Source organism: Cololabis saira, chromosome 7, assembly GCF_033807715.1.
Source record: "Cololabis saira isolate AMF1-May2022 chromosome 7, fColSai1.1, whole genome shotgun sequence".
In the NCBI taxonomy this organism is placed as follows: domain Eukaryota; kingdom Metazoa; phylum Chordata; class Actinopteri; order Beloniformes; family Belonidae; genus Cololabis; species Cololabis saira.
Window position 1 is genome coordinate 22,838,483 of NC_084593.1, and position 24,852 is coordinate 22,863,334.

Genomic DNA, 24,852 nt, shown 5'->3' on the forward strand with positions numbered 1-24,852 from the left:
AATCAACCCTTGCAAAAGTGAACACCACAACCTAAAATATGAATGTAACGTTATAGATAAATGTTATTTATTGTAATATTTATTTTCTAGAAAACCTTTAGAGACATTTTTGTCTGAGCTTTAGGTCTGAATGACTTCAGAGATGAAGTCGCCTTAAAAGTTTCTCCTACCAATAAATCACAATTCCCACGTGTTGAATGCTGTTGTTAATTGTGCCTTTCTCGTCACAGCCTAAGATCTTCTGCAAGGCTGGGAAGTCTTTGAAGAAAACTAATCAGACATTTCTTGACAAGCTGAAGCTGGCCTTTTGGATATAGTTTTCCTTTAGTCCATGAAATCAACAGACAGAATAAAACGTGAATAATATATTCTATAGTTTAGGTAATGAATGCCATGATCAAATATCTCAATGCCATCATTATAGAGGAAACATTAGAGACAGGATATTAGTTGATAATTAAAACACACACACATACAAGTTTGAAATAACAATCTTTAATAATAATTTTTAAAAAAAGTCACTCTCCTGTGTGGCATCTCTACATGGGATTATTATTATCACAAAAAAAGAAAAGAAAATCAAACACCTGCTTTACAAATTTGTGGGAATGCTTTGAAATGTAAGCCAAACCTTTGCTCTTTTTTTCTGTGAAATGTTGGTTCATCACCCTGAATAGGAAGAAGCAGATATATGGAGGAAATTGATATTGCAATTTTATTTAAAAATAAAAAAAGACCTAAAAGATTGTAATTCCACAAGTAGATAATAAAACACAAGCACTTATAACAGCTGCTTTGCCCTGTGCCTTAATTAGTTTGAAATGTAATTATGTTGTTGAATATTTTGAATGCTAAGAGTACCTCAAGAGGGGGCTGGAATTCCAAGTTACTACCGTAGTCTTGTCGACTGGTGGTGCAAAAGTGAAGACATTCTACAGAAGTGATGAAGTGTGAAAAACCTCCACTCAAGTTTGGTTTTGTGTCATGACAACGGAAGACTAGACCAAGTGGAGTGGTTTTCACCTCAGGTAACTTAGACCAAGCCTCAATTCCAATTTAGTAGCTTCTCTGTTTTTTTTTTTTAAATCTAGTTTTATGATTTTTTTTATTTTATTTTTTTTTTCAAATGAGAAGGTTGAACTTTCAATCAAGTCTCTGATTTTCTTAAAGTATACTCACTGGTGTTATATACATTTTTTATTTATTTTTTTACTTCAGAGTGAATTAGCCTTTTTCTTCTCCATATAGTCTTCCTGAAGATTTCTCAAATTTCAAGTTTTTTTTTTTTTTGAGCATTGTTGAAAACCACATCGTTCTTCAGAATGTCTCTAAGAACTAAGCAGCCCTCAACCAAATCAGCTGTTCAGGAGAGAGTTTCAGTAAAGCTGAAACTTTTTTCTGGTCACATTTTCCTCTACTATTGTGGGTGGGTTAAAGTTAGCGTGACTATTAATATACAACTTGATATTTCCCCATGTGCCCACACACCACAGCCATCACACACAGGGGGCAATACTTGTAACACCTTTCTGGTTGCTGTTCAAGGTCTGCTTTTATATATTATTTATATAAATATCAAGAATAAAAATCCAATGAAACGACAATAAAGTGTACATCGGATATAACTTTATTCTAGTAAAGCTGCATGCTGCTTTTTTGTCCTACCGCTTTTTGATCATCTAATTATTTATCGATTTTGGGGGATGGGAAAAAAATTGCAACGACCTTGTCATTACTAAATAAATAAATACATGTACATACACAACTCAAATATAAATAGATGGTGATCACAAGCGGTTTTCAGAGGAGGTGGTTGCAGATAAGGAATGAAAATGAAATTTCTTAGTAAAAGATAACTAGCAGTCCATGCGTCTACTGGAACATATGATAGTAGAACTGATAGGTTACACATCATCCTGCTCTAATATGGTGTTTTCCCCCCAATGACGTGTCTGTGGTCACAGTGTCAGCGCGATACCTGTTATAAATGTTGAAAAGAGCATGTGGTGAATTTAAACTTCACTGCTCAACCTAACAGCAACAACCAAACATGAGGATCTTCAGTATTCAGCATTTCACACTGATAATGACGACGGTGGTCATGTTGGCATACGCAGCATCAATACACCACCCTACAAAAGGTGAACTAAGAAAGCTGTTGGAGGCAATTAAAACTGAAGCTGGGGATCTGTTAAATCAATCGGTAAGAAAACTACAAACCATGTTTCATTTCCTGTGTTTTTTTCTATTTGGCATGTTTTAATATACTGATATACCTTTCTTTTTAGCATTCGCTAGAGGTGGTAAAGGTTTATTTTGAAAAATGTGAGGTATGTTGGGAACTTTATATACTTTAATGATTTTACTTGTCTTTGAAATCTGAATTTAAGCCATGCAGAGCTAATGCATTTGACTTTCATTGAGCCACACACACAAACACATCAATGCAAAGTCCATAAGTTATACAAAAAACTGAGTTTAATCATTTCAATGTAATGTTTAGAATTTGTTTGGAAGCTGAAAATGAAAGCCAATAAAGCTTTCTAGAAAACCTTTAGAGCAATTTTTGTCTGAACTTTGGGTCTGAATGGCTTTAGAGATGAAGTCGCCTTAAAAGTTTCTCCTACCAATAAATCACAATTCCCACATGTTGAATGCTGTTGTTAATTGTGCCTTTCTCCTCACAGCCTAAGATCTTCTGCAAGGCTGCGAAGTCTCTGAAGCAAACAAAGCAGACATTTCTTGACAAGCTGAAGCGGGTCTTGCATCAGTACAACATAAAAAAAGAGGTAAAGGCAAATTATTTTGCATTTAAACAACCAATATGGTGTCCTAAACCAAAATTGTTGATGGATTAAAAAAAAAAAAAAAAGGCCTCTGCTATACCAGGACCTTTATTCTTCAACATGCATTGTGTGTATATGTATGATATTTTTCTTTTTGGGGTGTGAAATGTAACTGGCTAAATTATTTTGTTTCAGAATGGGACCATCTGTCAAACCCCGAGCAACAACCACACCTGCAGTCTAAAATCATTTTTGAAGGACCTGAAGACGTGTGCGGAACAAGCCTTGCAAAAGTGAACACCACAACCTAAAATATGAATGTTACGTTATGGATAAATGTTATTTATTGTAATATTTATTTTCTTTGATTATTTCTGTCCTTTGTATTTATGCATCAATAAATAAAGCCACGAAAGCTGTCTGTTATTCAAGTCTTGTGTTTTACAACAAACCTACGAGTAAATTAACACTCACTGTATTTTTATGATTCCAAATAAAACAGCGAACCTCACAGTCGGTCCACAATGAAGATCAAGTCTTTCCTGAGAACCAGTCCAAAGACTGTAAGCCTTTATAATCATCTAGTCTGGCAGGTTATTTCAAGAAAAAATAACAAGGAATATCACAGATGTAATCGCAAGAAAAAGGAAGAGTAACAAGAACGTGACGTAAGACAAGTAACACAATTTAATAAATAAAATCCAAGGGTTTGTAGGTGTAAACATTTGACATACATTATAATACAAAAAAAAAGTCAGTCTGATTCCACTGCAGAACATCACAGCATCAAATTACCACCTTTAAAGTCATATACTAGTGTTTTATTCTAAAGATTACAGAATGATTGTTGCACTTCATTAAGTGTTCTGCCATCTGAAAACAAATAGATGACTTGTATAAAGTATTTAATAGCATGAACATAAGAGCTGGCTGGCATGCACGCCGCTATGTTTCCAATCTAAAGGGTATTAAGCACTATTTTCATTTACATACATCTTTTTATTCTCTCGTTTCTGATATTCAATTGAGATGAAACATTTATTTCCTTAATAATCGGGATTCAATTATATTTAACTGCAGAGTACCAACGGATACATTTAACCAATTCAGACATGGATGTAATATCTTTATACTGAATATTGATCAACATGTGGGGTAAGTCATTAATTTACGATAAAAGTAAAAGGTTCAAACGATCAAAGGACTTTGAAGTCGTTCTTTTAGTTTCTTCAGGGGCCAAAAAATAAAAATGTTCGTGGATAATGTTACGTTTTCCAGAAAGCCTGCAGGTTCAAGACTTTTTACCGTCTGAATGGGTTAATAAACGTTAACACAATCTATTTTGTGACACTGGCGGAAATCAGCTCGACATTAATCAAGACCAAGGGGCAAAATAAATGCTTTGAAAAGTGTAGGTCACGACCACGTCAATTTCCGCCATCCCGATTATTGGCTTCTTACAGATAGATTGTTGGTCACTGTGAAGACGTTGCAACCTGAAATGTGTTCCCCAGAGCCATCCAACTTTGTCAAACATCTTCTTTTCCACGTCTTCGTTTTCTAGTGCGGGCGTAGCTCTTTCACATTTAAAACACTAACAGCTATGAAGTGTATGCAGAAAATCTTATGTTGTTCAACCATAAACAGCACTAACAATTCATTTAGGTAACGTGAAAGTTGCAGTGAGATGTAGTTTCTTCTTTACCCTGTCATTACTGCAGAAGAGATTCGAGCACAGCATCTGGCTTTGTAGATCTTTTCCTGTGGGGAGATGAGTGTGCGATAAATTTTTACTTCAGCTTCCTCTTTACTTAGAAAAGCAGCATAAAGAACATAAAAAAAAACACCAGGCTAATACTAATGCTAGAAATGTGTTTATATCAAATTTTGATTATACAGCACTGCCAAATATTTAATGCAACCAACAACTAATTTATGATAGAATTTTGATGCAGTTTGTCAGAAGAAAAAAAAAACAAAAACATAAAAAACTTATTTAAACTTAAATTTCAATGGAAATGTGCAAAAATGCAAAAAAGAAAAAGGCAATGAAATTAGCCACAGTGTCAGAATCATGTTCTCAGTTTGCAGAAATACATAATTTCTATTTAGTTACTTCATGTTGTTTCAGCAAATCTTACCATCTACCATGAAACCAGCAAAAAAGCAGAATTGTAACCAAAGATCAGATTTAAATCTTGATTGTGAACCACCTCGACATGACTACTTATCACTTGGTGCATCTCTGCATACTTCTGACAGTCATGGTTGGTTTAATGTGACTGTTTCCTTATGTTTTCATGACTGAATAAAACTCTTTGATTAAGTCAAATTGACGTTAAAAACTGGAGGAATGGGCCAAGGTAATGCATTTTGAAGGGATATGTGATTCTTGATTTTTTTTTGCCAATATTTCTACCCAGCTCAAGTCTCAAGGAGCATCCTGACTGTATCGGTCTCACGGAAACTTTCCAAATCTTTTTATTTTCAATCACCTATTTGCTTCTGTGAGTTTTTGTGGATTTTTTCCACCTCAGAAATGTATCTACTTTATGAGGTTGGAGAAACATTCTGAGTTGGTTGTCAATTCTTTTTATCACAGTGTTTGAGATGGTAAAATTCACGGTGTGAAAACAACATGCTCTTATACCAAATAGTCATGAACATGGTCAGTGACTGGAAGATGGTGCAAAGCATCATGGGAAGCCAGTGGATGGCTCACAACAGTTCAAAAACAGTTCAGCAGTTCAAAAATACATATCACCTGCCCAATAGCGCAAATGAATGACATTGCTAAAACACAAGAGTGTAGTTGCAAGTAGGATGGCATTAATAACCAGTCTTGGGCCGAGTCAGATTGAAAGACCCAGCTGCTGAGATGCAAATCAGTCTGACACGAATTCTTGAAATGACGAATGTTAATAGGATGAGAAACTAATGACAGACACAATGTTGTGTACTTGTATAACACAAATACTCCATAAGAAAACTTCACTCAATCTGTCATCTGTTTGGAAAGTGCGTTACCTTCGTCCGGTCTTGGGTCGGCTACTCTTGCTACTTTTAGAGGTTCTGGGCCTTTCTAGTTTCATTAGCGACTGCCGCATGCTCTCCTCCGTGTATGCCAGATACACGTGAGACAGATCCACCTCAAACGGCTACAGGTTACACAGAAAAAAAGGGGACAAAATCAATCAATATTATGTTGCTAGGAAAGAAAAAAAAAAAAAAGATTAAATATCCAGAACCTCCATCATTGTACAAAAATAATGTTCAATCACTCACATCTTTTTCTTTTTTGTCTGGAGCAGGGGTTTGCTTTCTCATATTGTTACCAGTGTAAGCCACGCACTTCTGAAAGAGACCATTTGCAAACACGTATCATCAAAATGAAGTCTATGCAGAGAGAAACTGCTGCGCATCATTGTGTGGATTTGCTGTGCAAAGAGAGCTCACCAGCTGCCATTCTCCAATGTCTTCATTCCAGTGCACATAATTCTCAATCATCTCCTACGAGGACATGAGAAAGAACAAGGACAATTCAATCCTTCTGAAATTCCATACTCTGCGTCACCGTACAATATTCAACATCTCTCTAAAAGAAGGAACAGCAATACACTCATGTTAAACCAATGCTAAGGTTTTACATGCCAAGGCAAAATGCTAAATCCTTTTACCAAGCCTTATTAGGTGAATACAAATTCAGGTTTTACATGACATTATAAAAACGTGTCATCATTTATTTAACAAACTCAGCCAAGCTCTAGACATCATTTTTGTCCTTGAGTGTTTGCAGCAAAATAATGTATATAATTTACAAATCTGTGATAGAGTGCAGTTTTACCTGCTTTGATCAGTTAGATGAGTATCAGAGCTGCTGTCTCAAATTGATAAGTACATCTACAAAATGAAGCTAAAATCTCACTTCTTCTACCAAGGTCTACTCGCTTCAAGTTACTGCTCCATCTTTTTCAATAATGTGGAAATTATAATAATGTTAAAGCACTCGCATATAGATTGTAAAAATGTATCCCAAACAAAATGCCTTTATGGTAGCTAGTCTTGTAGTAATGCAGAATTCTTAAAACGACAGGCACACAGTCTCTTCCTGGACACAGAAACTGCACTTTATAGTCGTAACTCTTCATACACACATTACAAATATTTGTCTTGAGGGGAAAATTTTATTACAACATCCACTTTCACACAGATAATGGTATAAAGATGCATTGGTGATCCCCTCGTCACTGATCATTCCAGTAGGATGCACACAGCAGCGCTGGCCTCCATCCCTGCTGCTGTCTGTTTCAGCACTTGGAGGGTCCTTGAGGTTGCAAAGCACAGCAACTCTGTTCGCTGAGCAGCTAATACTCCAACTCAAGTAACAAAGTTCAGTCCAAGCAGGACTTTGCCTCCTCAACCACTGTTACACATAAACCTTCTTTCTTTCTGCTTTTTTTTTTCCTGACAAGGGGGCTTCATACCACAGTCACACGGATGCTGGACTCTCATCGTCCAGTGACGTACTAATATTATCCTCGAACCCTTGCTTTTCTGCCTCTCTTCTTCACACAGCACTGATTTCTTTACCATTATGCACTATTACTACTCCCCAAGAGAAAACAGAGCAGAACAGCTGTGAAAGGATGCCTACTCTTTCCAACGTTATTCACAACTGAATGAATCATTAGCCACAGCAACCAATCACAGCCTTCTTATTAAAAGAAATGGAAAAGATCAATATGCATCACAAGACATTCAGCTGTTCTTTCAAAGGCCATACTCATTCTCAGAAATAATTAAATTTACACAAACTAGCATTTCCTATTAGTCAGATAGTTGGCAGAAATGCTTGTGGCACATTCATTCAGAGCCAGCGCACAACTATCACAGAACACAGTAAAGTTCACTGCAGCTGTAGCACCTTTATACCACCGCTGTGTGAAATGCATGGCGCTGGAATGGTTTGACACTTTGTTCCAACACTCAGTGCAGTTACATGCACATCTAAATCAAGCTATGGGCAACAATATTGATAAGGATTAAACTGGAAGTTCAGAGAAATATGAGTATACATGTGCAAGAAGACAATCGAATTATTGAGTGAGGTGCGTTTGACTTCGCGACACTAGGTGGCACCACACGCACTTTTCGCGTTGGCATTCTTCCAGTACAATTAATAAACAAGCACGAAGGAGGACAACAACATGCAAAAAAATGGACGCTAATGATGTAGATTTCGTACATACTAAGCCTGATCATGTTGCAGGTAAGATGCACACAAAGTCCGCCTCTTGTTCTTCCGTTACCGTGTTGTTGTGATGCCGTGACTGTTATTATTCCTGCTCCCGCGGCTCGTCACTTTCAGAAGGGGGAGTCACGGGGCAGTCACTAGCTCGGCTAAGCGTGGGTTGCATATACATGCCAAAATAACTTGGATTAGGACCGCATTATCTGGCACTACAAGCTCGATCAATAGAGATTCAGTTCGGTTCAACTACAGCCTGGCTAAGGTGTATAAATGGCTTTTTAAAATCCGAAATCGGTCGGATTAAGGCAACAATTCGACTTTCTGTTAGTGCATAAACTTACTGATTTTTCCATCTCTGTTCAGTCTTAGGCCCCGTTTACACATATCCAGATATTTACAAAAACGGATATTTCCCCCTCTACGTTTTGAAAAATCCCATCGTTTACACGAGATTGTTTTCAAAATCTCTTCGTTTACACTAATCCGCATAAATAGGCTGTTAACGTCATGCCAGCCAATCAGAATCCTGGAAAAAACATCAACAAATGACACGTGTAACTTCCAGTTAAGGCTGATTTATGGTTCTGCGTTACACCAACGCAGAGCTTACGGCGTAGGGTACGCGACGACGCACACCGTACGGCGCGCATCGCCGCGTACCCTACGCTGTAAGCTCTGCGTTGATTTAACGCGGGACCATAAATCAGGCTTTACTTCCAAGACGGAACGAGAGTCTCTCGTTTGGAGTGACAGAGAAGTGGAGTTACTTTTAAGTGTGACTTTAGAATATAAAACAGGTAAAATACAAGAAAATATTGACGGTGGCCAAACTAATTGTAAACACAGGTTGCACACATGACGCTGGTGACGTTTCTGTTGCATAATGTGACGTTCTGAAGCCTAAATCTCCGTTTTCCTCTGTTTAGACGCAAACGTGAAAACGGAGTTTTTGAAAATCTCCACTTTGGCCAGAGTTTTCAGAAATTATCGTTTTTGGTGACTTTGAGCTCCGTTTTCGTGTAAACGAACGGCCAAAGCGCATGAAAACGCCTCCGTTTTTGCTCCGTGTAAACGGGGCCTTAGGAAGTAGCCATTGAAGCATAACATATGCAAATTGGGTGCTCAGTATCCAGAGGTAGAGGCCCATTGGACTTGCTATTTTGAAACTTGGTGAACCCTGTTGTCTTTCTTAGCAACCCGGAGGTGGTCGTATCTTCCTCCGAGAAGTGAAATTATGCTAGTACTGGCAGTGACAGCAAAACTGAGGCCAGCCCAGCTGTAGCCCACTGGAACAACCAGGCACAAACATAGTTTATGTTGGTGTTCATTCGGCGTCAACTGAATACAGCAGTTAGTGACCAGAGGAATTCTGGACTTGTTGATGTCTGCAGATGGCAGAATATTATGCTTTGCGAAAGAGCACTCTGCAGATGCAATATTGCAGCTTGATAGGATAATTGTGAATGCACAACTGGAGAATGTTGGCTTTATAGCATGATCTTTGTAATGACGTGGTGAATGCAAGTCCCAGGCCATCAGAGTACACAGACATGTAAATACATAAAACACAAAACCTGGTATTCCTGGGGAATAAAGTTATCTATGATGAGCATCTGGAGCCTTAGTTCTCGGCTCAGCTGGCGGATGTTTTCCAGGAGACCCTCAATCTCTCTGTTATGCTCTTGTTGTAGATCTGCCATCTAACACACAAAACAAAGAAAGAATAAATCAATATCAATCGATTGCTAAAAACAAACCCAAAAACCAACAATTGTTGAAGTGACTAGACTTTTTGCACAGTACTGTTTAAAAGTCTTAGGCACCCCTAGTCCTGATGTTCTACCAATGTTTTAGTGACATCTCTTTAACGTGCAAACAGAAACGACATGAATATCTAAACCAGAATTAAATCCTAATTACCAACATTGTACACATCTGAATGTGATGCAATCCTTGAAAAGTCCTAAATCTGTGCTGGGACCCGAGGCAGGTCACACTGAATATTAACTTTTGCCGACATAGTCCTGGATATTGTTCAGTTTTATTTTGTGTACATGTTATCTTAAGGTTGACCAATGCATATTTTTCAGTGGCCAATGCAGATAACTTAAAAATGCCAAGTAATCGGCAAACTGATCAATCAGCCCACCTATAATATCATCACTGTATTTTCTGTATTATAAGAAAATATATTGAAAATTAAATATGGAGGGTCATAAACACTTTGGTAAGACAACGAGACTACTGGTGGCTAAGACTTTTGCACAGTTCTGTTCATCCCTCAGTGTTGCTCTTAGCAGTTATGCTTACTTCAGATTTGGCAGCCATTAGCATGGTCCACACTTTCTTCAGCTTCTTGGTCTTTCCTTGGGCTTCCTCCTGAAGGCTAGTGTACTTCTCTTCTATGTCTAGACGCTCTTGCTGTTTTAGGAAAGAAATGGGTCATGGTTCATGGAAGTGAGATGACTGTGCGAGCCAGTGGGACCCCATGCAGATTCAAACAAATGACAGCAGTTTTAAATATCAGAAAGACTCTTTAAATCTGATGACATTCTACATCAATTTCAGCTGAAAGAGCAAGGATGTCACTGGCTTTATATCTGCTGTGTTCACTGATGGATAGATAAAGAAAATGAAAAAGTTAACATGAGCATAAATGAGACTCTAACCATATTTCCAACCGCAAAGATTGAAGTTGCTCAGTTTGAGATGAACAGTAGTATCATCTGCTTTGAGCTCGTTTGTGTGGCAAACAGCTGAGTCAGTGTGTAGCAGAAAACGGTAGTATTTAACAGATCATCATAACTACTTTGATGAACTGGAAATACAGTTTGCTCCAGAATGATTGATGAAGACAATTTGGTTACCAGTTTACAGTACAGGTGTACAGCTAGAGCATGATAGTGGTAGAAGAGGTTCTTTTGTATCACTTATAAATTAATATAATGTGAGAAAGAAAAATGAAATAAGTAATACTCGGGTGTGAGGCTCTAGGTAACTGGATTTTTAACCACATCTTTATACCTCTTTCTCTTCAAGCTCCCTACGCAGCTGCTCGGCTCTCCTCCGACGCTCTTCAAGTTCATTGTTCGACTCCTCTAAAAGCTTCTCTTGCTCCTCAGCCTTGGCGAGAAGATCCACGCCGCCCACAATCACCTTCTTTTCTAAAGCTGATAACTTCTCTAGCAAGAGGTGATGCTCCTGCCTGAGACATTAAAAGGTGCATGAGTAATCGTCTAAGTTGTTTCCACATTTGATGATGATGATAATAATCATGCAAACCATATTTTGAGAGTTCTCAGAAATGTATTTCTTTTTTCTTTTCATTGACTCACTGGGCTTTAAGAAGGTCCTTCTCCCTCTTCTCCAGCTCAGCTCTTGCCTTGTTCCGCTCCTCCTCTTCCATGTCCAGCTTGGCCTCCAAAGCCTTTCTTTCCTCTTCAATTTTTGCCTGCATCTCCACCATCTTATCTGGAGAAACCTTCTTCCTTCCTAAGCAGACACACAGGATACCAGAGTTTCTATCAAGTGCCACTCAGAATATAATACGGCATGCATTCGTGTTTTACCAGTTCTTTGAGATTATTAGTCACATTTAATCTGTTGAAGTTTGGTTTACAAAGTTTTTTGAAAGGTCGTAAAAATGTAGTCAAAGTTCAAAGCTGCAAAAGCACAATATAAAATACTTATTGTTAGTGTAAGAAAAATTATATTACATGCAAGATTCAGACAAAGGTGAAAATGATGATGGCAAAGATTTAGAACATGAAGGTTATGCTTGATATTCAGATGTGGACAGACAGGAATGCTGACAGCAATCATCTTTATCTGATGATTAAAACTGTGTTAGTGCAACAGCTACTGAGGCAGGCGGTGTTGATTTTTATCGCTGACATGGGTGGAGACACCATTGCCTCATGATGCTAGGATCACGTAGATTCTTACACCAACCTCTTTCTTCTTGAATTAAGAGGTGTATAGCAATTCGGAGGTATTTTGCACCAGGAAGATGAAGAGAGAGAGAAAGAACGCACATTACAGAGTGATTTCGAAAATTCTTATGACTCTACAGAGCGGAACAGCAGATGTAGGACAAGGAGTGGGAGACAGAAAGAACCAAGAGAAAGGCAGCTCTGACTAAAAGCAAAGGCCAGTGAAATGACAAAAAAAAAAAAAAGAGAGAGCAAAGAATACAATTTAAAATAGTGAACGATGTCAGTGCGAGAATTGTGCCTTTGAAATTCACAGGTTACAAAACACACAATGAAGCATGTCAAACGTTCACACTGAAAAAGGGGTTTTGAATATGTCACGCGGAAAAGTATGTGTTGTCACATGTGTCATGACATTTGAAAAAAGGTTTGGGGAAAATTTGGTACACAGAATGAATAATTAATAGCATTAATAGCGTAATTAAAAGCATTAACAAATTAAAAGAGATGATGAAAGTAGGGACTGAATGAGTCAAGGGATAATGATCAATACTTCCAATCCTGTTACAACAGAATATTGGCAATCACTTTATGTAAAGCTAATACCTTGGCCATAAAAATGCAGAAGGTTGGCAGGGGTAATTGTGCTGTGAGGCTGCAGGAGCAACAAAGACACAAGGGAACCAGAAAAGCCCTTTTCACACATGTACTGTAATCAATAAATGTTCTGAAAGAGTTCCCGCTGCCGAATTTTCTACTTGGGATTTTAAACAGTTCAGTTTTTAACATCCCAAGTGATGTCAATTTAAGAGATTAAAGATTGAGAAACAGAAGATTTTACACTTGGGTTGTTTTAATATCGCCATGCCCCTGGTGCAAACTTTGCTTTGCCACTGAAAAAATATGTTGGTATTTACTATCCAAGCATAGTTGTGTGGACTTAGCAAAGCATCATCAACAGCCTGCAAACCTGGATCCATTGTAGTTTGTTAAAAGAGCAAAGAAATCCACAGAGGATGCTGTGGCCACAGTCCTTTACGCCCCCCTAAACCACCTGGGGAGTTATGCCAAATTACTCTTTGCAGACTTCAGCTCAGGATTTAGCACCATCCGCCCACAACGACTGGAAGATGTGGGACTTTTGCCCGTCACCTGCAGCTGGAATCTAAACTTTGGTCAGGTTGCTCCCAGTTCCTCCCATACCTCCACTGTCGTGAGTCTCAACACCGGCTCGTCACAGTGCTGTGTGCTCTTCCCGTTCCTCCTCACCCTCTAAACACACCACTGCATCCCAAACCCCCCCAGCAACAGAGCAGCACAGTTTGCTGCTGACACCACGGTGGTCAGGCTCATCCCAGTGAGGAGGGATCTGACATACAGGGATGAGGTGGAGCAGCTGTGTGTTGCAGAGTCAATAATACTCCTGACTGTCACAAAAACTAAGGTGTTGGTTACTGACTTCAAGAATGAAAGAAAAGAATAAACATCCAGCCATTTATCATCAGTAGAGCCTTTGTGCAGGCCGTTCTAGCAAATCAGGTTTCTGGGAATCAAGCAGGAGGGTGACGTGGCGCCAACAACAAAGAACTGCTGAAGAAGGTGGAGCAGACTGTGTTTTCTGAGCAGTCTAAGAAAGAAACAACTCCTCAAAAATCTGTTCCTAGCCTTCTACCTGTGCTCCATGGGAAGCTTGCTCACATATAGTGTCATATGTCATGGTTGCAAAAAAAAAAAGCGACTGTCCTCTCCCCACCGGTATAAAAAAAAGAAATAGACACACCACCAGTCATCATCTTTTCCAGCGTCTGCCATCAGGCAGGAGATACAGGGGTAAGATGAAAAGTAAGACAAACGAGCTAGAAAACAGCTTGTATCCAAAAGCAATAATGTATCTGAACTTTAAAGAGAGAGCTGCTCCCTTTTTCTTTTCCATGTGAAAAAGTGCTTTCCCAAAAATGTTATTCATCGTCTTTCCTTCCTTTTCACTGAGTCAACTGCGCGCTCTATTTCATTGTTCTTTTGTTTAAAAAAAAAAGACGATGACAATGTATATCCATCCTGCCCAGGCTTATCTGGAGGTCTGCTGGACCTTCCGACTGAACCTTAATGTATCGCTCTCTGTATGTTGTCGCAAACTGCAATTTTTTATCTTCCATTATCTCTCTCAACTATTCAAATGAATCACATATGCTCATTTCCTGATACTTTCTTCATGGCTATTTGTTTCAAGTTGCATCATTAACTACATTTATAGTTTGTAGCCCTCGTCTGTGACAGCAAACTGTGAGGACAGGATGCAGGTGTTTCTAGGAACAGCAGCAGGCATGAATGTGTTGAAGACAATATTTTTGCATATGCATACAATTGTTTAAATACCAAAAGAATGACATTTGCAGTGAAGTTATGCTGATTTTAACTGCCTGGAGGAAATCCAGCCCTGGAATCTAATATAATTGAATTAAAGAGTGGGGTCTTAAAGCACTTTGTGGAGGAGTTTGGTAGAGACCTGATAACCAGTCTCTTGATCCCAGTCAAAGACCACTTCTTTGGTATTTTAGCTGAACCGGTAACCAGGTCAATGTGTTTGTGGCTTCTGCTGTAGGAACAAGAAACAAAGAATACCTGTTTCTGTGGTCAGTTCCCGGCCTTAAAGCCTGTCTGCTTATTTGCAGCGCTACACTAATTTACTGTGCTCCTTGTAGGCTGCTGGTTGCCTTAAAATGAGCTGGCCATGTCCATTTTTGTAAAACCTAAATTCCAAAAAAGTTGGGACATTGCGTTAAATGTAAATAAAAATAGAATGTAATGATTTGCAAACCTCATTATACCCACATTTGAACACCTAGAATCCTGAATCACACAACAATGAGATGCAATTTGTCTCATAAAACTCCAGCAACTGGTCTCCTCACCTCACAGACGTTTACAGTTGACAGTTGTTAAAAGAAGAGGGGATACTAGACAATGGTAAACATTGCCCAGTTCCACCTTTTTTGGAGATGTGTTAATGCCATCAAATTCAAAATGAACAAATATTTTCCACAAAATGGCAAAATGTCTCAGTTTCAACATCTGAAATGCTGTCAATGTTCAGTTGGGAATAAAATATGGGTTTATAGGATCTGCAAAATTGCATTATGTTTTTATTTTCATTTTTAAACATTTTGAAATTTAAATCAGATTAGCTGAAGGACCTCAAAGTTTCCACCTCGAAGAGTTGGAAACTTTTCTATCAGTGATGTTTATGAAAAGTCTGCACCAAAAAGAAATCCCCGTTCCTTCAGAAAGTACATCCAAATAGTCTCTGTTAAAGTTGTCTAAAAATCTAGACTCGCGTGGGCTTGTTTTTAAGTGATGAAATTAAAACAAACCAATTCAAAACGCTACTACTTTGAATAACTCAAATGCAAACAATTTCTTGCACTAAATAAAAAAAGTTGATTATAGAATTTTAAAGGTATTGTGACATGAAAAGCACATTTTTCTTGATTTTTTGTGTTTTGTTGGGTGTCTTGACATCAATTACACCCAAAAAACAACAAACTTTTAACATTCAGTGTATGGTGTGCTTTCTGGGATTTTCCGCATAACTGTGCAAAAACGGCGCACCTGGTTTGGTGGCGGGCCGTGACGTCAGGGCCCGCTAAATCACCGCCCCCTCCACCCAGATCCCTGCCTCCTCTCCTCTCCAGCGCACCATAAAGGCTGATTTATGGTTCCGCGTTACACCGACGCAGAGCCTACGGCGTAGGGTTACGCGGCGACGCGCACCGTACGCTGAACCCTACGGCGTAGGATCTGCGTCGATTTAACGCGGAACCATAAATCAGGCTTAACACGGAGCAGTTTAGAGCCTCTTCTGTTCTAATCACCGGAGGAGAACTGCTAAGAAGACCCGCGGCCACTGACTGGACTTAAGATAAGGAGACACTGCTGCTTGCATGCCTTTATTTTTATGATTGTTTGCTGTGGACTGTCTGCTTCGCCGTGCTGCTTTTCCGTGCATGCTTCGCCTGTCGCTCCCGGCTTAATGCCGCGTTCCATTTACCTCGGAAATCGGAACTGGGAACTGGGAACTCGGGGGTGGTGAAGATTCTCCCACTTTACCAGTAGGAGATCCCACTTCGAGGGGCGTTCCAGTTGAAAATTCCGACTGGGAACTGTGAAATTCCGACTTCCGAGGACAAATGGAACGCGGCATAACTCTCCGACGCCACTGTGAGCGTATGGCTCGCGGGGAGCTGCGGTCCCGGTCCTCTGGTCCCGGTTGGACTTCATCCCCGGGCTGTAGTCGCCCTGTCTGGGCTGTGTGTCGGTGTTTGTGGTCGGTGTGCGCGCGTGTGTGTGAAGACGGCAGAAGTGTGTAGCGGTTGGTTGGAGGAGGTTTGGAGGAGGAGCGGAGCAATGATTGACAGGAAAGGGGAAAAAGGACGCGTTTTTCACGGCGCAAAAAAACACTGTAATAAAAAGCCAGGAATGGAGTACTAGAGTGAAGTTTTTCTTGTTACACTCTTTTAGACAAATTTGAGGGATGTTGGCCAAGACTTTTAATAGTGTTAAAAGCATGTTAAAAATGATGTCACAATACCTTTAAAAGAAAAAAAAACTAAAGCTGTCAATTTACAAAATGTAAAAGGCATTACAGATGTATAGGTGCTATATGAATTTTACAATAAAAATGCCTATTGAGGAGTAGTAGGCTTCGGGAAATTGAAGCGGAGTAGGAGCCAAGCACTACTTGTAGCAGCCATGAAGTTAATGACGGCCTTGAAGTAACATAGCTGGACACTGTTTTCTGATCATTTAGAAACACAGTAAAGTTTGAAACTGTGTACACTCGCATTCATTCATTGCTGGTATTCAATCTATTTATACAAGAAATTAGTAAACACCATATTTTCCAACAAAGAAACTCATGATAAGGTTGAAAAACATCCGTTGTATTTAAAAAAAATAAATAAATAAACACTCTAGGTTTTATGGGTTCCATGTGTGAAAAGGGCTTAAACTGGGGGCAGTTGGGTTGGTGAGCAGAGTGCTGCTCCAACTCACTATCCTGCCGGAAGTCCTGAGTGGGTGGTGGTACTGAGGAGGTGCAGGTAAATTCTGAATTATTATTGCAGCTGTTACTGCTACTGTCTGGAAGAGAAGCAGAGGAGGCACCAAAACTGACAAAGCCCGAAGATAAATGAAAACTGAAAAATAGCTCATGCAGAAATTGGTTCAAAGTTCATAACAATGTAAATGCTAGATGTGGGTCTTACAAATGAAGCTGCAGTGGGTGGAGACATCCAAACTGCAGTTTATAACACATCAGCTAACTCACAAGTCAGAGTAGCTACATATTATTATTATAATATTATTATATAAGTATTGACAGACTATTACTGACAATGACAAATAGAAAAGTCCCATTTTTAAAACATTATAGAAGGTCTGCGATGACGGTTTTAACACTTTCAACTAATAGCTTTAAAAGTAGAAGGTGTGAACACTGGGGAAATTCCTAAATGAATACATTGTTATATTCATGTAAACTTTCAAAAAGTCCATATGGTGACCTCATCATAATTTCTCCTTGATAAAAATCTACAGAATGGACTGATGACTCACTTTATGATTGACACGCTGATAAACGATAAACAATAATTTAAGCTCTTCTTACTTAAATGTTGTGGATGGTTATCTAACCACCTACCAAACCACACACTAAACTCCATCAACAGATTTTCTTCGTCATAATGCTGACTTCAAAAAAAGCCATGCTGCTCCATCACGTACCCCTTTTTCTCCTGCGGACTTCTCCCGGCTCCCCTCCTACATCATCACCTTCATCCATCTCCTCTGATCCGCTGGCCTCTGAACCGGAGATCTCTTCACCTGGCACACACAAACATTTTTCAAAGTTACGCAGACGTCTGTAACAAAGATATGTACAATCCAAGTCCTGTGGTTACTTGTCTAATGTTTAGCTTCTTACCCTCTTCCAGTTTCTTTTTCAGCTCCTCAATCTCTTTCTGAAACTGCCGCAGAAGGGCATCCTTGGGATCTTCATTGATCCGGGCTTTGTTTTTGATGTTTTTAGCCCTGTTAGCATAGCGCAGGGTACTGATGGTCTCATCATAGTTGTAGTCTGCAGGGCCTATATTTGCACACTAGTGGGGAGAGGCAAACATGTAATATGATATCAACCTTGAACATTTCAACACCAGAACCTTTGGGCTTCATCAAATCTAAAACCACACTAAGTTTTCTCATGTTGAGTATGGGATTACAAACTGGTCGTTCTCTACCACAGTCGCAGTAAGGCAGATTGAATCGCTTTACAAAAGAGCAATTAAAATATTTGATAAAAAACCTATATCGCATCACCACTGTCACATACTCCAGAAACATAGCTTTCTTAGTTTTGAGAACTTCACTAAATTTAAGTATGCCTGTGCAATATATAAAATACTAAAAGGGTTGGCACCGCCTCCCTTGTCGGACTATGTCAAACAAAAATGAAAATAGCAGCTACACGACCAGGGCCGCCACAAGAGGGGACTGTATAATCCTGTTCAGGCGCACATCATGTGGGCAGGCTGTACTCTCGGTTGCAGGTAGCCACATATGGAATACTACGCTCTCTGTGATCCGCGACTGTAACACATATGGGACATTCAAAACTAACTTAAAAAAATGGTTAATAAGTAACCAAACTTGTTAGCATTGTTGATATGCAATGTATGGTCCTTATTTTCTTTTTCTTACTTATTATTATGATTAATTTCTATCTATCATCACTTCTGTATTTAAGGCAGTCTGGTTCCCTCCTCCACTGCTTATCTATTAACTACCTCACAATATAACTGACAACCACAACTAGTCACAATTATAACAATAACTAAGTACCGGACTGCATTGCTGCAATCTCAAACTTCATCTACACACCCCGTACAGACCCCTACAAACATTATTCTTTGTTTATTTATTTATAATTTTTATTTACTTACTTACTTAGTTTACTTACCTATTTTATTTTTTTTTTTACTTATTTTGTTTTGCATGTACCATAATCATGTACTGGCAGCACTTTAACATTTACCTATTTATTATTATTTATCATGTACCACAGCAGGTACAAAATAGCACTACAGCACTTTAGTTCTCAAACCATTCATTTCCCCAGCACTGTTTTTATCGTCATTGACCTCTATTGTGAATGCATATGCTATGTTATGTGTGCTATATTGTTGGTTTTTTTTTGTGATTGTTATTATTATTGTTTGTATGACTTTTGCTGATTACATCTGGCAGGGGGACTACCGATGTAAACCAGCCTAGGGCTGCAATCTGGGTGCATCTACATTGTTTTTTTAAATGCTGATTGATGTACATTGTCCCTTACCAAAGAAATGAATTGAAAGTAGATCAACTACAATACGTCATAACAAACAGTTGTTTTTATTGTTTCTTTTAGCAGGTGTTAAAAAGTTGAACTGCAAATATATATCATCTCCCTTTTTTATGAACAGCTCCAACACAGATCTTTGAAATAATCTTAAAAGGGTAAATTCTGACAGTTCTTTCAAACTTTAGCCATACCATCATGGTTTTGGAGTTTCCTCCGAGTGAATCTTGGAGAAGACGAGTCAGCTTTGAATTCCTGTATGGAACGTGTGTGCTCTTTCCATCCACCAGAGCAGAAATGACATTTCCCAGAGTGGAGAGAGAGAGATTGATCTTTGTTGCTTCCTTCAAACGTTGGCCTGTGGCTCCGGTCTTACCCTGTCTTTCTGAACCCTGTGTAGACCCGATGGTACATGATAAGGGCAATGGTCTAGTTGCACCAGTTTCATCTCATTGCAAAGGAAGTCGTTTTTTTAACTTATACATACTGCTAGATCGACCAGATGCAGTTTTCCCATGCGCACATGCTGGTTTCCATCCACACCCTTCTCACTGCACTCGATGGTGATGGTGAAGATAGCATGAGAGCGGGAGCTGTGCTCATTCATGTTTGTAGCACCAACAGAACCTAAATACAAAACAAATTATATCTGGTCAGTGCATATTTACGCAATTTAAAACATAAGCTAAAACTGGACTTGATAGTGATCACCTTTGGACCACATTAGTACCATACAGTCTTCTCCTTCGTTAATCACTGAGTTTTAGTGATCACATAACACTAAAAAATAGCAGCTTCTCTCTTAAGTCTCTGAGCAAGCACTGGATGGCATTCTTCCTGCGCTGTAAACAGCATCTACACCAGCAGAGGCTGGCTTTATACTCAGTTGTTTGTTCAACTCTGGCGATTTCCAAGGCGTTCAAGTAAAAAGGGACTGGAATGTTTGGCAATACTTCATTTCTTTTTAAATCAAATACATACCCTTCCTGATAATCACAGAAGTAGCTAGTTTGACGGCTCCAATGGGTTTTTTCTCTGACTGTTGGCATTTTTTATTATTCAGGTTTTAAATGTTTGTCTTTTTTATACCCTACTTGGCCGTAGCTCAATGACTGCAACTTCTTTCACCATCTAATCTTTTCTTATTTTTATGCTCACTTGTCCTACTTCTGGGACACTTTTCTTAGGACACCCACCATCCCTCTCCCCTTTCAAGCCTCCTGGCTCTACTTTAAGTTTAGGTTTAAGACTACAATCACAAGATCACATCCAGGTTTCTGGCATTATTCACCACCTGCTTCTGTGGCTGAGTTGCTATAGGTATTTAGAAGTCTACAATCCAAATTTTGGACAACCTAACTTTTCCAATATTCATAAGAGAAATAAAAAAAACAAAAACAACCTCATATTTGGGTCAGTACGGAACTTCTTTATTTTCTGGGTTCTGTGCTTACGGTTTTTGTGGCCCAGGGTCATTATTCTGTCCATGTCATCAGCATTATTCACCACATAACCAGATAGGTCCTTAATGTAGACGCCTACATCTGGCCTCTCTTTTACCTGCGACAAAAAAAAAGATCTTTATCAGAAAAAAACTGGTTGTGAAAGTCAAGCCATTCTCTTCAAATGTTACATCTGTGTAAAACTCTGACAGTGCCCTTTGAGAACACTCTTAAAACACTTTTGCTTTTACTGATTACATCTGATCATCCAGTTACCTCCAACCTCTGCATCTGGTCCTTGCCCAACAAGTCCCGGACCTCCTCATTATAAATCTCCAGGTACGAAACACGAACTAAAAATCTGTGAAATTTGAAACATCATCAGTTTAAATGGTACAAATTTTAGTTTTTGATTAAAAACTAGTGCCATATGTGCTGCTTTACAAGAGCTTTGTTAAGATGGTTGTACTCTATTAATAGGATCTCAATCACGAGGGGAAGAAAAATGTAATACAAATTTAAAAAAAGATAAAACAAAATAGCTTCCCGTGAGCAATCTAATCAAAGAATTGTGTGTAGAAGACAAAGAAATCAATGACCTAATTTGCTTCTGCAGAGCAGAACAGATTCAGTTGATTTACTGGTCAAATCTGATTCCTTCGCTAGTTAGCAAAATAGTCCTATCCTATTGATGCAATGCAAAATTGCCGTATTTACTGTTTAATTCGGACAAAATATATATAACTTGGCAGTGGTAGATTAATTTTACTCCACTCGGCTCAAATAACTCTTTAGCTCAGAAATAAATCATATGCAAGCAAAATGCAAAGCTAATGCTCAATGTTTATGTATATAAATGAACACTGAATGAAATGTGAGAGACAGCATTTTCTCATACCCCGTGACTTGTGTTGTGGAGTGTATCTGAGTACATCCAAGTTACAAAGAATAAGACTTGAGAGATAGCCAGATTTCACTAGATTTAATTAGCCATTTGCATGCAAATAGGTCAGAACATACATCAGGCGTCTCGATGCAGAATGACAATGAAGAAAGGGAAGCAGAATAGTTTTAGGGCATAAATGATGATTCATTCTTACGATTCTGGTAGACAAATCATTGTAACCTCAGAGCTAATCTTTTAGGGGCAAAGTATCAGTCCGCACACTGTACAGGCCAAGGCTAAAATGCTCCTCCCAGTAGTTTTGGTTTAAACCAAGTGGCAAGGCAAAATTTTCAATCACAGTTTATTAACAGGGGTTTTTAAATTAGTGGGTGTTTCTTGAGGAGACAACTTTTAAACCGGTGTTTAGAAAAATGAGAGAAAATGACTCCTGAGAGGGCTTGCTCACTGCTTCAACTCTTACCTAGTGTCACCTTCTGCCTTGGCGATATGACCAAAAATATGAGCGAAAGAATTTGGGATGATCCCTCTGAGTTCTGGTACTGCTCTCACTCCTTCCATGGTAAATGTTTTTCCTGTGCCAGTTTGCCCATATGCAAAGATTGTGCCTGAAACACATATCAGACAACAAAAGAACCATTACAAATAATGTCTGTGAAGCCTAGACTAGCATCAGTTGATAATGGCATATCATTATTAAAGATATTCATAGGAATAGTTTAATAAAACTGAATATAGTCACAATCACTGTACCATTATATCCCTCCAGAACAGAATCAACAATGGGACGAGCTGTGAGGTTGTAGACATCCAGCTGTTTGCTTTCGGGTCCAAACACTGTGTCAAATGTAAAGGTTTTTGGGGGGTCCTGGGGAGTCTCCAGTTTGTTCACTGTTATGGTCCCACGGTTCTCGTCCACTATGACGGCCGGCCTGTGGCCCATCATTTTCTCTTTCTGGTTGAGGGGACGACATCTCACTACAACCTTCACATTATCCATGATCTCCGGTTTGTCATGCTTATTGCTCTGAAAGAAATCAGAAAAATACATCAGAATCAGAAAGAAGTTTATTGCCAAGTAGTTTTTTTTTTAAACAATATTATTATACATTTTTCACTTCTACAAGTAAAGAATGGATACATAATATGAGCCACAGAAATAACAAGCAAAACAGGCAAACAAAGAAACAGAACAAAAAAACAAAACACCAGCTCAGATCCATATAAATAATACCCTGGGTTACAGTAAAAATGTACGGTATGATCAGTCAAGAAAATCCCTGCAACATGATATTAGAGACATCAGGATCCACATAGTTCAAGTAGGGCTCCCAAACTTTATAGAATTGGTCTGTTTTTGAATGTAATACACATGTAAGGTACTCTAATGGCACTAGATCAAACACCACTCTTTGCCAGCCTTTAACAGTTGGTACTTTTTCATTGATCCACTGCATTAAAATATTCTTCCTCGCTGCATAAGTAAGATTACAATTCAGCCTCCTATTATGTTTTGATGTTAAGTTTCTTGGGAGGCCCAATACGAGAGATACAGGTTCCATCTCCTGTTTTAAACCCAATATCTTCTCCATTTCAGATAGAACATTAGACCAATACATTTGCAGTCTACAACATGACCAAAAACAATAAGTTAGGGTACCAATTTCTATCTTGCATTTAAGGCACATGGGTGAGAGAGTAGCATTGAAGTGATGTCTACGGTTAGGGGATATGTGCATTCTGTATAATTTTTAACTACCAAGTAGTTTTTTAACACACACAAGGAATTTGTAAATAATATTAAAGGGAGATATAAAATATAAAGTAAAAAGAGAGAAGAGAAAAACATGCAATAACACAAGGATGTGCATAGTGTGTATGTCAATGTCATTCACCAAAGCTGAAAAATAAAATGGTATAGTATAAAACATGCTGTTGTTCAGTAATTACATTTATTCTTTAAGCTTTAATATAAACTATTACTGGGAATCATAATATACAACTAGGGTTGCCAACCGTTCCTTGAAAAACGGAATCATCCCGTATTTATAAACTAAAATACGCGTCCCGTATTGAGCTGAAAAGGGACGCACTTTGTCCCTTATTATTGTGAGAGTCAAAAAATAGTCATAAAATGGCATTGAGCTGTTGAGTTCACAAGTATTTTTTTCTGTTTTAGTACAACTGTAGCCTACAGTCATGGCCTTTGAGGCACAAATATGTTTACAGGTTTTCTACAGACTTTCTGTTTGCAGTTTTGTTATTGCACTAAAAATGTGCACTATTACAGAATGGATGTTCTGCTTTCTTTCTATTGTTTTATATTAATTTATACAATTTTAAGTTAAGCAGGACAGGTTTCTGTTTAAGAAAGATACTTATTTTATTCAGTTCATTTTGTTATTTTGTATTTAAGTGAATTGCTGGATAATAATTTGTTTCCATGTGTTCATGGCATTCAAAAATATGAATCTAATTCAATTCAGGTTCGAGTCCAATAGTTCGTTTCACTCACAAAAAAAGAGGCTACAAAAATTCACCACACCAGGAAGGGTGAAGGTGTCCATTATTTATTTTTCAGGGAGTTGGCAACACTAATTACAACATCATTTTAGCAGCATTGGTAGCTTGTTGGGTAAAGCCTGGACGCAGCCCTACGCCGTAGGGTACGGCGTAGGGTACGCAAAGACGCGCACCGCCTACGCCGAGGTCTCTGCGTCGGTGTAACGCGGAACCATGAATCAGCCTTAAAACCTCAGGGAGGCTAACTAGCGCTGATGCTGCAGACCTTTGCTGGTTTCTACGCAGTTTCATTGTCACACTGGCGTTTAATGACACGTGTCAAAAGGAGATACAAATAAAACCCAACTCGGAGAACAATTACAATCCCGGTGTTTGCTACAAGGAGGATAATTGGAGAAGCTAACGTTGCTAAGGGAAGGGAGGGACCCCGTCAAACAAAACACAAGCTCCAACGCAGATTCACGACTTACCGGCATACTGAGAGCCTAAAATACGATTACAGTGTGGCGATAACAGGCCGAAAGGCGTTAATTGTTCATTTGACTCCAGGTTACACGTAAAATGAGTGCAGTAGCGATGAGTCTGCTTCATCCACGGATCACACCCGACGGTTGTTGTCAA

At 38.8% G+C, this 24,852-nt stretch overlaps 1 protein-coding gene across 1 annotated transcript; it reads right to left on the reverse strand.

The window, feature by feature from the left end:
* Positions 1 to 3,450: 3,450 nt before the first annotated feature.
* On the reverse strand, positions 3,451 to 24,852 carry kif3a (kinesin family member 3A). The gene is made up of 17 exons (XM_061725096.1): positions 24,702 to 24,852; positions 22,462 to 22,735; positions 22,172 to 22,316; positions 21,081 to 21,165; positions 20,817 to 20,922; positions 19,850 to 19,989; positions 19,557 to 19,754; positions 17,950 to 18,124; positions 17,751 to 17,849; positions 11,373 to 11,529; positions 11,062 to 11,242; positions 10,348 to 10,458; positions 9,612 to 9,737; positions 6,243 to 6,296; positions 6,072 to 6,140; positions 5,814 to 5,944; positions 3,451 to 4,547 (listed from the first exon to the last, which is right to left on the reverse strand). Exons 1-17 carry the CDS (start codon positions 24,705 to 24,707, stop codon positions 4,499 to 4,501), a joined length of 2,106 nt encoding a protein of 701 aa, XP_061581080.1. The 5' UTR covers positions 24,708 to 24,852; the 3' UTR covers positions 3,451 to 4,498.